The 15,020-nt window shown below is 37.6% G+C and overlaps 1 protein-coding gene across 1 annotated transcript in view; it reads left to right on the forward strand.

Moving 5' to 3' along the window:
• The window catches only part of RAB2A (RAB2A, member RAS oncogene family), an 89,846-nt gene that overhangs the window by 36,911 nt on the left and 37,915 nt on the right, over nucleotides 1-15,020 (forward strand). The window contains exons 3-5 of the mRNA XM_027607578.2: nucleotides 4,401-4,468; nucleotides 13,677-13,759; nucleotides 14,170-14,262. Of these exons, the coding sequence (XP_027463379.1) occupies nucleotides 4,401-4,468; nucleotides 13,677-13,759; nucleotides 14,170-14,262 (244 nt within the window). The remainder of the gene's footprint in view (nucleotides 1-4,400; nucleotides 4,469-13,676; nucleotides 13,760-14,169; nucleotides 14,263-15,020) is intronic.

Genomic DNA, 15,020 nt, shown 5'->3' on the forward strand with positions numbered 1-15,020 from the left:
AAAGTACCTGTTTCTGTTTGTCCTTGCCCTTCGCTGCTGCTTCTGTGTTATTACTCTGTAAAATGGAGAGAGAAAAGTGTTTTTTTTTACTTTCCAGTTCCTGAAATTGTAGTGAGGCTGAGCATTTTTTATATGTTTAAGAACTACTTCTTTGTCTTTTCTCTTTGAATTGCCTGTTTTTATCTTTGCCCCTTCTAGTACTAGTTTTTCATTTTGTTAGATCCTTTGATGTTTTTCTTTATATCTTTCAGGTCTTATTAAGGAAGGCTCCCCAATACAAAACTTGTATAATATTCTCTTAATTATTCTTCGAATACTATAAATTTGTACCTATCTGGTATATGGCCATGTATATGATTTTCTTTAATCCATGTATAACATGTGGCCCCATACCATTAATTAAATAAGCCATCTTTCTTTCCTGTTTGAACTATTACCTCTATCCTATGCTAAATCTCCATATGTAAGCAAGCTTGTTAGGGTGCTCTCAAATCTATTCCATTTATGTTTAGGGGTTTTTCTTTTTGTTTTGGGTTTTTTTTTTTCCCCCTCTATTTCATGAGAAAATATCACAGTGATATTTATAGTAACTGTAGTATACTTAATTTGTGATGGGCATTTTTCCTTTTCTAAGTTCTCTTGATCATTCTTGTGAATTTGTTCTTCCAAATGAAATTTAGTCTCAGTTTGCCAAATTGCAAAATTTCTAGTGAGGCTTTTAAAGGTTGAGAAGAATTTTATTTATGGATTAATTTGGAGACAGTTTACGTTTTTTAGTATATTAAGATCACCTGTTTATATACACATGTGTTTTCATTTCTTCCAACTTTTTTAATGCCCTTTGGTAAAGTTTTATAATTTTCTTCATACAGGCCTTGTGCTTTTTTTAAGTTTATTTTGGTATTTTATAGATTTCGTTACTATTGTGGATAGAGGTTTTTTTTCCACCATTATTTTTGTTTACTTAGTTTGCATGCTCTGGGTAGCCTGGTCATATCTGTAAGTCATAATTTTTTCTTTAGCTAACATTTGCACCTTTTAGTTTTGTTCTTGTAATTTGTGACCAAAATCTCTAGAATAATTTTTAAGTTGAGGGCATTATAATCATTTTCTCTGTAATTTGAATTCCTCTAGTGGATTACCTTTAAGTATGGCATGTGCTGTTCATTTTTCATAGAAAATTAGGGGAATTACTCTTTAATATCTCGTTTTCCTCTTGTTTCCAGAATTAGGGGAATAAAGCCTTCTTCCCACAAGTCCCTGTTTTGAACCCCTGTAACGTCTAGGTCCTGGAACAAGTCCGTATGTTCTCTTGCTGGTCTACCTCTGCTCTCTGCTTTGGCAGCCCCACAATCATCTGGCTCCAATAGGTGGCTCTTTCTCAAACAGGCTGTCATCATTAGTTTATGTGAGTGGTGGTTTAGAAATTTTGGTGTACAGTATGGAATAATAATAATAGCTTACACATATTGAGTGTTCACTGTATGCCAAACACTGTTGTGTTTTTGTGTGTAATAACCATTTTAATCTTGAAAAAAATCTTCGGAGATGGGTATCATTAATACCATTTTACAGATAAGAAAACTGTGACACAGAAGAGATTTAACAATTTGCCCAAGGTCCCACAGTTAGTAGGTATCGATCATTGAATGCTCAATAAATGGTTACTCTGCAAGGTTTCAAATTCTTACCATGTAAGGATGATAATCTAGAGAGAGGTAAAAAGTATATGTATTTACATTCAGAGTATTTTGTTCTGGAAGGTTGCAAGTGAATAACATATCTGAAAAAATCAGAATCGCTCCCTAACAATGTCAGGTAAATGAGGCCTTCTTGCATTTGGCTCCACAGACAATTTCTCTGGCAGCCAAATTGGCTGTTAATTGAAAATGTATCTGGGAAGAGAGCCTCAAGGGCATAGAGGATGATGGTTTATCCCTTGAGAAAAAGATAGGGAAAATGGGGTTCTCAAGCATATGTATATACTTAAGGAAAAAGATTAAAAAATTTTAATAATGCAGAAGAGAAATAAGATTTTCAGTTTTTTGTGTGTTACCAAGTCTTACAGGACATTTAGGTTTCAGTATTTTCTTTTGGCACATAGACTACAAAGGTAAAACCCGCATTGAGCCCAGTTAAAGTAGGTAAATGAGAAAGAGTTACGGTTCTGAAGTTGAAATCAGATTCGGTTTTTGTTTTGTTTCAAACAACCTTTATTACTTTGAATAAAGAGATAAATGTCCCAAAATGCAATTGTGGCTAAGCTAAGCAAAAGGGGATATATATTAGAATACCTGGAGTTTTATATAGAACCTACAGAAGAGAGAAGCCTTAGACTTGGGAGTGGGCAGGAATGAAACATGTGAGGGGCCAGGAAGCAGGAGCTTTTCTGTGCCTTTCATCTGCTAGGACAGAATGCATGCCGGTCACTTGTCATATCTGCATCCCTGTGCTCAAGATGTCAGTTCCCGAGAAGGAGCATCTGCTTGCCCTTGCTTGCATTGCCTGTCCAACCTTGGTATCAGTCCAAGGGTCTATTTCTAGTTTTTAGTTGTTTTTTGTTGTTGTTGTTGTTTGTCAAATTTGACATTGTGCATTGGGTTGAAGAAATCCTTAATCCCGGTGAACAATGCATTTTCGGATTATGGTTAAAAGCTCGCCTATGACAATGAAAGGAAAAACAGGATTTCTCTCTCGTTTGTGGCCAGAAACAATAGAGTCATGAAAAGGCTCCCACTTAGTTAAATGTCTAGCTATGTAGAATTTTGTATATTAGTACATTCCTTTTAAATACTGACACCTCAAAGAACATTTGTATAATATTTAGCCAGTGGTTTCTCCCCTCAGCTACTCTCATTTTCATGTCATTAATGGTAAGCTGATGGGTGGTTGTTTTGTGTGTCTCCCACCCTGCGGCACAGAATACATGTGAATATATGTATGTGTATATTTACATGTATTTGTAATGAATATATAGTTAGGTAGATATAAAAAATGGTTTTATATTGCATAATTTTGGAATTTTGCATTTTTCATTCTAGTACATCATGACTCCTGGGCCTCTCTACTTTTTCTTTATTTCTGAGGCTGAGAAACATACCATTCGTTTTTTGGTATTGACTATGTCCCTAGGATGGAATCAGTATTAAAATGTAGACTAAAACCTTCAAGTTACATATCATGAAAGGACAAATTCCCTGCCTGTCCCATCCTCCTGATCATGGTTGGGGGAATTACAGGAGTTGCTGAAATGGAATTCTGACACTGGGCAGTATGCCCTTCCCTGGGCAACTAGAAGCTGTTTTTCTGCCAGGATGACATCTGGTTTCTGAGGACCATGTGTGTCTTCCCTTCACCCTGACTCTGATCTAAATACTGATAGAGCACACTTGAAGCAGTAATGACTTGGTGTAATATAAGTGATAGACTTCTTTCAGAATCTCCTTCACAGCTGTGTGCTGTTCTGAAATTATCCTCTTCGCCTCCTCCTGTTTTGATGATTGCCTGAGTGCTTTCAAAAAAAGATGATAAATGAAGGAAAAAAGCCTAAGTAGTTAACTTATAAGTGTAAAGTATGTACTCCCTTTGACCTACAATTGTTTCTTGTAATTTGCCTAAAATCATAATCATTGGCTGAAAAAAGTATGCGGAAAGTTCATTTCCATTTTAACTACGTAGTGAAAATTTGGGAATGACCTGAATTTGTAGCAATAGAGTACCAACTCAGTAAAGTTGGCTTATTATGCAGCCATCAAAGATAATGGCATAGTTTTATATATTTATTGATGTGTAATGAGATTTGTGATATGGAATAATGTTTATGTTATTGACTGAAAAGCAAGTTGCAGAACAGCATTTATATGCTCCCATTTATATAAATGTACACTTCTGTGTGTATACACAGAATATGCTACCTATGGAGCAATGTTTGGAAGTATGTTTAAACAGTGGTTATCTCCACTGGGTAGATTTGGAGATTTCTTTTCTGGTTGATAACCCACACTGGGAACCAAAACTGGTATTGAAGTGCATTTATCCCTTTCAGTGATTTTTATACCACATTAATAGTTTTTAAGAAATTTTAGTGTTTGTCACTAATAATTATGGTTCTTGAATCTCATTTCTAGTTGTTTTTATATTATTGAGCCTGTGAAACAGGAAGACCACAGTTTGTTTTCTAACTGTACTAGACTTGAATATAATTGTGTCTTTACCTTACGCTTTTTAGCACCTCTGCCTTAGATTATGTTTTCTAAGGGTAGGAGCGATATATTGTTAAAGTTCATCTATGTATCACCTGGCATAGTATGTCCTGGGAATAGACATTCTTTTTTAAAAATCCTTAAATGTGAAATATAGTCCCTCTAGTTTGTGTAACAAATCATTTTTTGTCTGTTCAGGTGTAGAGTTTGGTGCTCGAATGATAACTATTGATGGGAAACAGATAAAACTTCAGATATGGGATACGGTAAGTATAGTAAATACATTGTATGCCCTCAATAAAGTTGTTTTGTGAAAGTACAGTATATGTTTTGTTTTGTTTTGTTTTAATGTCATTTTATGCCTGTTATGGTTTGTTGGATACCAACACCCCTACAGTCATAAGATGAAATGTGGTGCCAGAAAAGATAAGGTTTTCTTATGCAGCGTTTTTCAACAGGTGTACCGCAGATGTTGGGTGGTAGTGAACATATCTGAACAAATGCCCAGGCTACGTGGTCTAAGTGGAAATGCTCTAGAAACTATGTTTTTAAGAAAATAAAGCAGCAGCATATTTAAAGTACACGTATGAGATAAAATAACGAATGTAAACCCTGTAGAGTCGCTTGATCTGACAGTTTGTTAATATTAAACGTTTGATTTAAAAATAAAAGTTTGAGAGGCGCCTGGGTGGCTCAATTGGTTAAGTGTCTGCCTTCGGCTTAGGTCATGATCCCGGGATCCTGGGATTGAGTCCCACATCGGGCTCTCAGCTCAGTCAGGAGCCTGCTTCTTCTCTCCCTCTGCCTGCTGCCTGCCTACTGCTCCCCCTGCCTGTGCACACGTGTGCTCACACACACTCTCTCTCTCTCTCTCTCTCTCTCTCTCTCTCTCTCTCTCTCTCTCTCTGTGTCAAAGAAAATTTTTTTTAAAAAATTAAAAATAAAAATAAAAGTTTGATTTAGTCCCAACCGCTTGAAGCCACCTTGCTTCTCTCACAGTCACTGAGTGCCTGTTCCATTCCATGCCATGCTGTATGGCTTTTTTTTTTTTTTTTTTTTTTTTTGGATAGAGAGAGCACAAGCCACGGGGCAGTAGGAGAGGGAGAGGCAGGCTCCCTGCTGAGCAGGGAGCCTGATGCGGGGCTCAGTCTGGGATCCCAGGATCAGAACCTGAGCCAAAGGCAGCCGCTTAACTGAGCCACCCAGGTGCTCCCATGCACTATGGCTTCTGATAACAGTTTGTCATCTGAACCACAGAACAGGATTTGAGTGACTGTTTTCTCTATTCTCCCAACTTAAATGCATAAAAGAGAAGTTACTTTATTACATACAATGGATGCCTTAAGGTAGTGGTTCTCAAACTTTTTGTTCTCAGAATCCCTTTCTTTATGCTTTTCAAAATTGAGGACCCCAAAGGGCCTTTGCTTATGTGCCTTATAGCTATCGGTATTTACCATAGTAGAAATCAAAATTGAGAAACTTTTTTTTTTAGAGAGGGATAGGGAGAAAGGCTAGAGGAGGAGGGAGAGAGAATCTCAAGCAGCCTCCCTGCCCAGTGCAGACATTTAAAAATAACCATAATGAAGCGTCTGGGTGGCTCAGTCAGTTAAGCATCTGCCTTCAGCTCCGATCATGACCCCAGGGTTCTGGCATCGAGTCCCTCGTCGGGCTCCCTGCTCAGCGGGGAATCTGCTGCCCCCCTCTCACTCTGCCCCTCCCCCCCTTGCCGTGCACACTCATGCTCGTTCTCTCTCTCTCAAATAAATAAAATCTTTTAAAAAATAAGCGTAATAAACTCATATGTTAGGATAAGCAAAGCAGTTTTTATGGGAATTGACTGTTTTTCCAAAACAAAAAATTGACTGTTTTTCGAAAACAAAACTTTATTTTTCTAGTGAGAAGTGTTGTTTTGTTACATTTTGAAAAATCTCTTCACTGTCTACCTAATAGAAAACAGCTTGGATTCTCATGTCTGCTTCTTCCTTGAGTCTTAGGTGTGTTTAGTTGGAGTGCAGAAGAAAATACACCCTCACACAAATAGGTAGTTGGGAAACAGAGGACCTCGTGGACCCTTAAAGAGTTGGGGACTCCGAGGGGTCCTGGGATCACACTTTAAGAACCACTGCTGTAGGGCAATTAAGACTTAATTCTTCACGGATCCCCAGTTGAGAAAAATCAAAAAGGGTCACCTGTTAGGACAAAGAGCATATTCTCTAAACTAGTAAGTGAAATATAAAATATGGGAATTTTGGGGCACCTGGGTGCCTTCGGCTCAGGTCATGATCCCAAAGTCCTGGGATCGAGCCCCACATCAGTCTCCCTGCTCGGCCAGGAGCCTGCTTCTCCCTCTCCCTCTGCCCCCACCCCTTGTGATCTCTCTCTCTCTCTCTCTGTCAAAGAAATAAATAAAATCTAAAAAATAAATAAATTTTTAAAAATATGGGGAATTTTATCATTATATACCCCTGTTTTTTTGGTTTGTTTGTTTTGTTTTCTCTTGTCACTCAGTCTTGGTTTCTTAGCTGTCACCTATAATAATTACTGAAGGAAGCAACCTTGGAGAATATTCAGTCTCACAGACTTGATTCTCAAGAAGACCAAGAAAGTTGCTGCAGGCTGTCGTGTGATTGAGGTTTCCTTACACTTTCTACGTATCACATAATCGTCCCTGAAATGGAAAACCCTACATCTCTATCTTGCTCTGTGCCAGAGTTATACATTGGACTCTAGGTTCTTGTGGTTTCTTACCTCTTCTTTTTAAGTGGAAATTTATGCTTTTATGGTGTCTTAGGGTCCCCCCTGACCCTGAGCCTGTAGTGTCTCATAACCTTTTTGATTTATATTCTCTCAGGCAACATGATTTCAGAACTGCATGGAAAAGAGAAAAATGAAATATGCAAAGTCCATTCCTTCCTAGAGATTTAAAATTAATGCTCTCCAGCCAAAAGGAAGTATTTTCTACTTCTATATTAAAAGAGTTTACTCTTCTTTTTCAGAACTGATTGTTTGGCATAAGCTAGGTTGCTTTTTTACCTAATAAACCAGCCAGCACAGTGTAGTGTGAACCAGACTACTTGCTATTCTATAATAAACACGGTTTTCATACCTTGTACTGTGCATGAATACTGCTTTGCTCAAAGTATTTTACTCCCTTTTTCCATTTAAGACTAGCTCAGATGTCAACTGTTGTGGAGCCTTTCTGACACCCATGGGTTAGCTGAGTCTCCCCATAGTATTTTATGCATATTTTTGTTGGAGCTCTGACCTTGCTGTTACTACAGTTGTTTGTTTACCCTCCTCAGAATAAGCGTGAGGAAAAGGACCATCTGTATTGTACTCAGCTTTGTCTTACATTCATAGATTGTTGACTGATAAAATGTTTGGTAGATTTTATTGAATGAATGAGTAAAAGCATCTCATTCTAAGCAGCTGGTAGGATCATTGGATATGTTCAAGAGACATCATTACTGGGGCGCCTGGGTGGCTCAGTCGTTGAGTGTCTGCCTTCGGCTCAGGTCATGATCCCAGGGTCCTGGGTCGAGTCCTGCAGAGTCCTGCATCGGGCTCCTTACTCAGCAGGGAGCCTGCTTCTCCCTCCTCCCACCCCCCTGCTTATGTTCCTTCTCTCACTGTGTCTCTCTCTGTCAAATAAATAAATAAAAATCTTTTTAAAAAAAAAGATACATCATTACTAAAGTACATAGTTCCAGAGGGAAGATTGATATTGTAATGAAAAGTATGTGACATTAGAGGCACAAACCACTTCATTGTAGTTTATTCTAGTGTATTCATTCTTCTATCCTTAAGGTGTTCTCTTAATCCCCTGCCCTCCAATTTTTGAAACTTGAACAAGTCATTCATTCCCCCAGTTGTTTCTTTTATAGATTAACTAGTCCTGCCTTTTTTATGAGTTGATTATTTTATACTGTAGTGATCTTTCAGAAGAAATCTGTAGTAATTACTTATTTCGGACCAGTATGAAAGGGAAATAGAGAAGAAAAAAAAACCTTGTTCACACTTCCTCTGTAAAGGCAGAGGAAGTCTTTTCTCCTCTGTATCTAAAAGAGACTAGTACCTTTGAAGACATCATGACTCCCAAAAAAGAAGTCTGGGGCTTTCACATGGAGGGTGCTAGGAACACAATAGCCTGTTTCAGATTTTAAAGAATGTTCAAACAACTCTGTTTACTTACTCTTGAAAGTTGCTTCTTGAGTCTCTGCCTTAGAGGTTTGCCTCTTATTGTCCTTGGTTTTCTTCTTACTTTCACCTAACTTCCAAAACTCTTTAATAGACAATTATCTGACACATTAAGGTTGGTTCCACACTTAGTTTTATATCTGAATGGAACACGGTTTCCCATATCATCAAATGTCTATACATTTGGATAGGTAACTACATTTTTAGTAGCAAGGATCATGTCTTTTTCTGGCCCAGGACATTTACAAAACCATCCTAGGATCCTTCCGACAAAAATTTGCCAAATATTATTGTTTCATCAGCCTTAAAGAAATGATTTTTTCCCCCAGTGACTAAGTCCCAGTATCTTGGGATGTTTGTCATCCACTGTATATCCATTTCCATTCACAAAAAGTAAAAAGTTTTCCTTGCAAAATTGCCACATCCACCATCCAGCATCTTTGCTTTGCTTTGAAAATAGTAAGTATAGTTGCCAGCAGATCCTCCCCAGAGGCCTTGCTGCAGGCAGTGGTAACAGTTTATCAGTGCCTCCCATAAAGCACTTTCCTTTGGCCCTGTGTAACTTTTTTTCTTTGGTCAAAAGTCAAATGTGTGATATTCTTAGTCTCTGTCAGGGTGAGTCAAAGAAGAAAACAAGTTGCACCCAGTTCTTACTCTTTGACTGATGGAACGAGGGCCTAAGAAGTCCATTCTCACTCTTAGACCCTCATCCAGCCTTTACCCGCCTTTTTTTATTCTTACTCCTCTTTTTGTTTTTTGTCAGATTTTCAGTTGCCTTCCTAGTATATCCAAATAAATTTTATTCTCTCCCCCCAGATTTGTAGTATGGATGTTTTAAGTCCATGTTTCTGCTCAACTTCCCTCAAAAGATTTTAGATTTACCAATATTTTCCCCCTCAAATGAGACATTGGAACTGTATAAAAATACTTGTGTGCAACCTGTATGCTGAAAGTACCTTCTCAGCAAATCACAGGCATTTTTTTGGTCCTTTGTAAAATGTATCCATTTATACCCAACTTCTTACCCCCAAACAATGAGTGTTTTTTTATATCAGTGAGGTGCCAAGGATGGCTGACCAGAATTCAGTGCGACCAGGGAAAGGGCCTTGGGACCAAGCACCAGGACCCAGTTCCACCTTTGCCACTCCTCCCCACTCCCAGCCCCACAAGCCCAGGAGTGGAGAGGCTTTCGCCTCCTGCGGCAGCTATTCATCAGCCTTCTCTTGAACAACTACAGGGACGGGAAACTATCTTAAGACATTTCATTCTACACTAATGTTTACTTCCCACCTGTAGTCTCCAGTTTCTTATACGGCAGTGTTAAAAGAATCTGAAATCCTCTCTTTTTCAAAGTAAATATGCTTAATTTTTTAAAGAATTTAACATCGCTGTTCTTTCTAGATATTTACAATCCTGTTTCTCTTCTCAGGATGATACATTTTTGTTTCTGCAGGAGACTCCCTTAGAAAGCCTAGACTTAAATAGTCCAGGTTGACTTTTTATCTTGCTGTGGACCCAGGCAGCCTAAAACTCACTTTGACTTTTACTAATGTTATTGTCATCCAAAACAGAAGTCTTGTTCATGTGTGTTCATTTCAAAATCTTTTTTCCTGAATGATAGCAGTTCCTTGATTACAGGTCTAGATTTTTAAGTTGAATCTTTAGTAAAAAGTACCCGAGATTTTATTCTTGGGCACTGGACAACTTGTTTGGCTACTTAGAAATCCTTTTCTTTTTTTTGGTTCTTGGCTGGGTTCTTTGTAGCTGGAATTGTTAGATAAATCATTAACAATGAAAGTAGAGGTATTATGTAATACTGATTCTCACAAACCTCGATTTTCTAACTTTATTGGCCCTTTGGGATCGGTCAAGAAAACATAATGTGAGTGCCTACTGTATATACTTCAGTATTCTGAGTTAGGCTCCCCTCAGAGAGAACTAAAGAGGAAAGAAGACCGACCAGCATTTGAGCAGTGTGTTACCTTTTATATAATCAACAGTACTAGAACCAAATGATCACATGGAAGTGCTCTTAGGTATGTGAGAAGAAATGGGTAACTACGGGCTGTAGTAGACAAGCTTCCTAGCTTTGTGAGAGAATCAGGGAGTTTGAACAGGTCCTCAAGGAGAAGGGAAATTGGGTAGGTGGAGGAAAATAGTTTTTCAGGCAGAGTTACACAAGCCCAAAAGCAGGAATATTCAGAATATGAGCAGGATATCAGGAAAACAGACTGGCTTTATGAACAAGACTTTTATTGAAGAAGAAGATAAAGTTCTAGAGAAACAAATAGCAGATTCCCAAGAGCTTAAGACTTAAAGCTAGGGTATTTAGAAATATTTGAGCAGTAGCTTACTGTTGTGTAAAGTTATATGTTACGGAGGTAACAGGAGAAGAGGAGGAGTTAAATTTCCAGCCAGGCTACCACAAATAACTGTTGGCAATAGAAAGACTCGGGCAAATGGGGAAGTGAAGTTGGGGGATCTTTATCTGGCAGTTGGAAATCACTTTTAAAGGTATGGGCTAGGGGTGCCTGGCTGGCTTAGTCAGTAGAGCATGCTACTCTTGATCTTGGGGCCATGAGTTCGAGTCCCATGTTAGGTTGACTTAACTGGGCAAGATTTGTTTCAAGGCTATCAATACCATTAACAGAGAGACTAGGCCAGTGTGTGGGGTGTCTTCCTTACCAGGCAGGCCTCAAGAATTCAGAAACTATTCTGAATACTGATCTTTGCTTATTTTAAAGTAAACATAGATTTTAAGATGCACAGTTATGTTCATAGACCTTACTTGGAATGTTTGATTTTTGTTTGCTCGAGTTTTTGCTTAATTTGTAATGGTAGGCAAAACCAGATTGAATGGATTCAGTATAAAGTGATCCATTATATGCAGTATTTTCATATTATAACATGTTCTTGGTAAAACAATACAGGAAGAATGAGAATGGTGTATAGACATGTGCTGTTCTCCTTTTTAAAAATCTGTTTTCCCGGGACACCTGGGTGGCTCAGTCGGTTAAGCATCTGCCTTCAGCTCAGGTCGTGATCCCAGGGTCCTGGGATCGAGTTCCGCATTGGGCTCCTTGCTCAGCGGAGAGCCCGCTTCTCCCTCTGCTTGCTGCTCCCCCTGCTTGTGCGCGCTCTCTCTCTCTGACAAATAAATAAAATATTAAAAAGAAATAATAAAAATGTTTTCCCTTCTACTACTTTTTTTATCTGAGCTATAAACACAAGTTTTAAATCTTATAGTAGTGTTCCTCTTGACAGTGTATTCATTTTAACTCATCTCACAGAATGTCCCTGCAAGATTGTTTTATTTTATTTTATTTTATTTTTAAAGATTTTATTTATTTTTGACAGAGAGCACAAGCAGGGGGAACAGCAGAGGGCAAGGGAGAAGCAGACTCCATGCTGAGCAGGGAGCCCGATGTGGGGCTTGATCCCAGGACCCCGGAATCATGACCTGAGCCGAAGGCAGACGCTTAACCGTCTGAGCCACCCAGGCGCCCCTGCAAGATTGTTTTAAAGGACTTTTGCCTTTTCTCAATATTTAGAGCTTCAAACCTGATCACTAACTAAAGAAAAAATTACCTTTTTTGTATTACCAAGACTCTTTAGTTGGCATATGTAATTCCCAGTGAGATAAATCTCCTAAAAATGTAGTCCTTAGTTTTCCCGTGCTAAGCAGTTAAAAAAAGAAATTCCCATAATACTTATATTTTGAACTTGGATTCATTAAAAGAACTTTTTTGGAAAGATTACATCTCAATAAATTATACAAAAATAATTTTAATGAAATTTCGTGCTTCCAACTAGTATCATCTAATGTTTTAACCTCAAACTATGAAATGAGTTGGTTATTTGTACAGTTCTTTTGTGTGATGGCTTTCTCAGTTTTCAGTTTAGTATAAGACATTATTCGAAGTGCCAGAATTGCTTGCAAGTTACCAAGAGAGGGCCTAATCTTTAGTTTCCACTTAAGAGAAGTTATTTTTACTGTATCTTAGCATGTTAGTTTTTACTGATGTCCACTTATTTAGGTGGGATGGAGTAATGACCATTTTGTGCACTTGATTAAGACATTAGGATTCATTCTTTCATTGGAAAGGCTTTCTGTGCATGCCTGCTGTGTGCCTCCCCCAGTGCTAGGCACTGGGTGGGGGGAGCATGGGAGGGAGGGGGTATGTTGCGAGGGCCAAGAAGAACAAGGAATTACAGTGTGGAGTGTTAGAACAAGGCAGAACTTGAACTGTCTGTGTGAATTCTGAGGGGTGGAAGGGCTTAGTAGTTACACTGAAAGATCAAAACTCAGCATCCAAACATGAATATTTTCCGGGTTAGTGGATTTGAATGCAAAAATTGTGAAAACTGGCTTTGTGTTTACTTAATTTACATATTTTTTTCTCAAAAGTAGAAAAGTGATTAAAAACGCAAAAGTATTTTTGATAAGAGCCGTCTCAATTTTAAACTCAGAGGCAGTATGGATATTCCTCACCAGCCTTCTTAAAAACCAGAACATTAGTGCCACCAGTAAAAGAGAGAAATTAACTAATTTTGCATGATCTCGGAAGTCTGTTTTCACAAGTGGATATAAAGATGACTTCTACATCCTGTTGCCTTTTGACAAGCATTATATATCACATACAGAGGAAATTGATTACGTGTGGAGAAAGAAATACATAAATTAAATTCAGAACCATTTTCTGTTTTTCATAATAAAATGATTGCTCAAAGAATTCCATCTGATGACTGTTGAAAGCTCACTGCAGTTTATGATATAACTGATAAAATCTGCATCCTTGGCCTTCCAACAACCTTTACACCAGCAGATGGTGGGCGTAAAGATGTCATTCATCATTTATTTACAATGGACTTTATTTATTCTAGTGTCAACAGCTGCCCCAGGGAGTGGGTTATTGAATTCAAATGTGAGGCTCTGGGTTATTTGCTTCCTTTCAAATTTGTCTTCAGAGCTTAGTTGCTAGGAGTCCATTCTGTGTCCTAATAATGATTCATGTATTGTGAAGCCATTCAGTAAATTGGGTTGTCAGGGATTGCCAAAAAAGGTTTAGAGGTCTTGTTGGGGGGGTGGGGGGTGCATGTGCGTCTGGTTGACTTTGAGCAATAGTGGTATTTTGTGACTCTTTCCAGAGACTGGTGAAGTTTTCTTTTCCTTTACACGCTCATTCCCTACCTGCCCATATTCTATATATGAATAAAAAGAAAATGTAGACAACAGTTTTTATTAAAGAAAACTCTCAACCTTTTCTTTCCTCACAGGCAGGGCAAGAGTCCTTTCGTTCCATCACGAGGTCATATTACAGAGGTGCAGCAGGGGCTTTACTAGTGTATGATATTACAAGGTGAGAACTTGGAAATGTATCTGTTCATTTGGTCAGTGCAGAGACTTTCTTTAAATAAACATGACTGCCAGTTATAAAAGTATGGTTTTGCCTTTATTCCCTGGCTATCTGACTTTAAAACTTGTGTGTCTTTAAATAAATTTAAATTTACTACAGAGATCTGCAACGAAATTGTTTTCTTATATAAATAAGCACCCCCAAGTTAATCAATTTGGTAATATTGTTTATACACTGGAATTTTCCAAAGCGAGGTTACATTTAATTTCCAGATACTGTACTTGAGATCTGTTTCTCATTACATAAGTGTATACAGCTAAAAATAGTTACCTTTAATGGAATGTATACTGTTCATTGTACACTACTAGGGGAAACACTTTGAGAATAGTGATCAAATTTTCTTTTGTATTTAGGAGAGATACATTCAACCACTTGACAACCTGGTTAGAGGATGCCCGCCAGCATTCCAATTCCAACATGGTCATTATGCTTATTGGAAATAAAAGGTAAAAAGACTAATTTAAAGCTTTTTGTATTAATAATGAAGACTGTGGATAGGTGTTTATGCAGTAACTGCTTATCTTACACGTTTGTCCAAATTTAAGTTACTGGTTTCTTAAATTACAAAATTTTGAAAATCCTAAGATGTTTCTTTTGGTTTTTAAAATATGGATAATAAGCTTTGTTGGAAATCATTATTGTCATCATCATCATCATCATTATTATTGTAAGAAATAGTTTTTGTTGGAAGGTAAACTTGAAAGAATAATCTGAAGGAAGTTCATCTGATTAGTAATTGAAAGGAAACCCACTGATTTATTTGGAGGATGGGTCACTGTTAAATATTGTCCAAATTACTTTAAATACTTCACAGTTGAAATATGTGTGCAGAACTCAGAGAAATACTTTTTCTCTTTTTTATGACTTAATGTGAATTATGAGTTCATGCAGTACATCTCTTATTCAGGTTTATTTCCACTTAAAGTTCTGAAATACTTTTAATATTGTTTAGTAGTAAGGCTTTACATTAGTGTCATTCTAATGTTGGTTTTTTGTTTTAATCTTATTTCATCTTATAACTCCTGAGAGCATTATTTGCAATGAATGTCCCTGTGCTCTACATTTAAAATAATAGTACATGGGAAAAGAGTTTTTTGGCCATAGTTTCTCTAAACTTTAAAGATTGTAGGAAACTTTTTCACTAATTTTAGTTGAAAATTACAGTGGCAACAAATAAAATTGGCACTTTTAAATGTTCGTACTT

Source organism: Zalophus californianus, chromosome 4 (genome assembly GCF_009762305.2).
Source record: "Zalophus californianus isolate mZalCal1 chromosome 4, mZalCal1.pri.v2, whole genome shotgun sequence".
Taxonomy (NCBI): Eukaryota; Metazoa; Chordata; class Mammalia; order Carnivora; family Otariidae; genus Zalophus; species Zalophus californianus.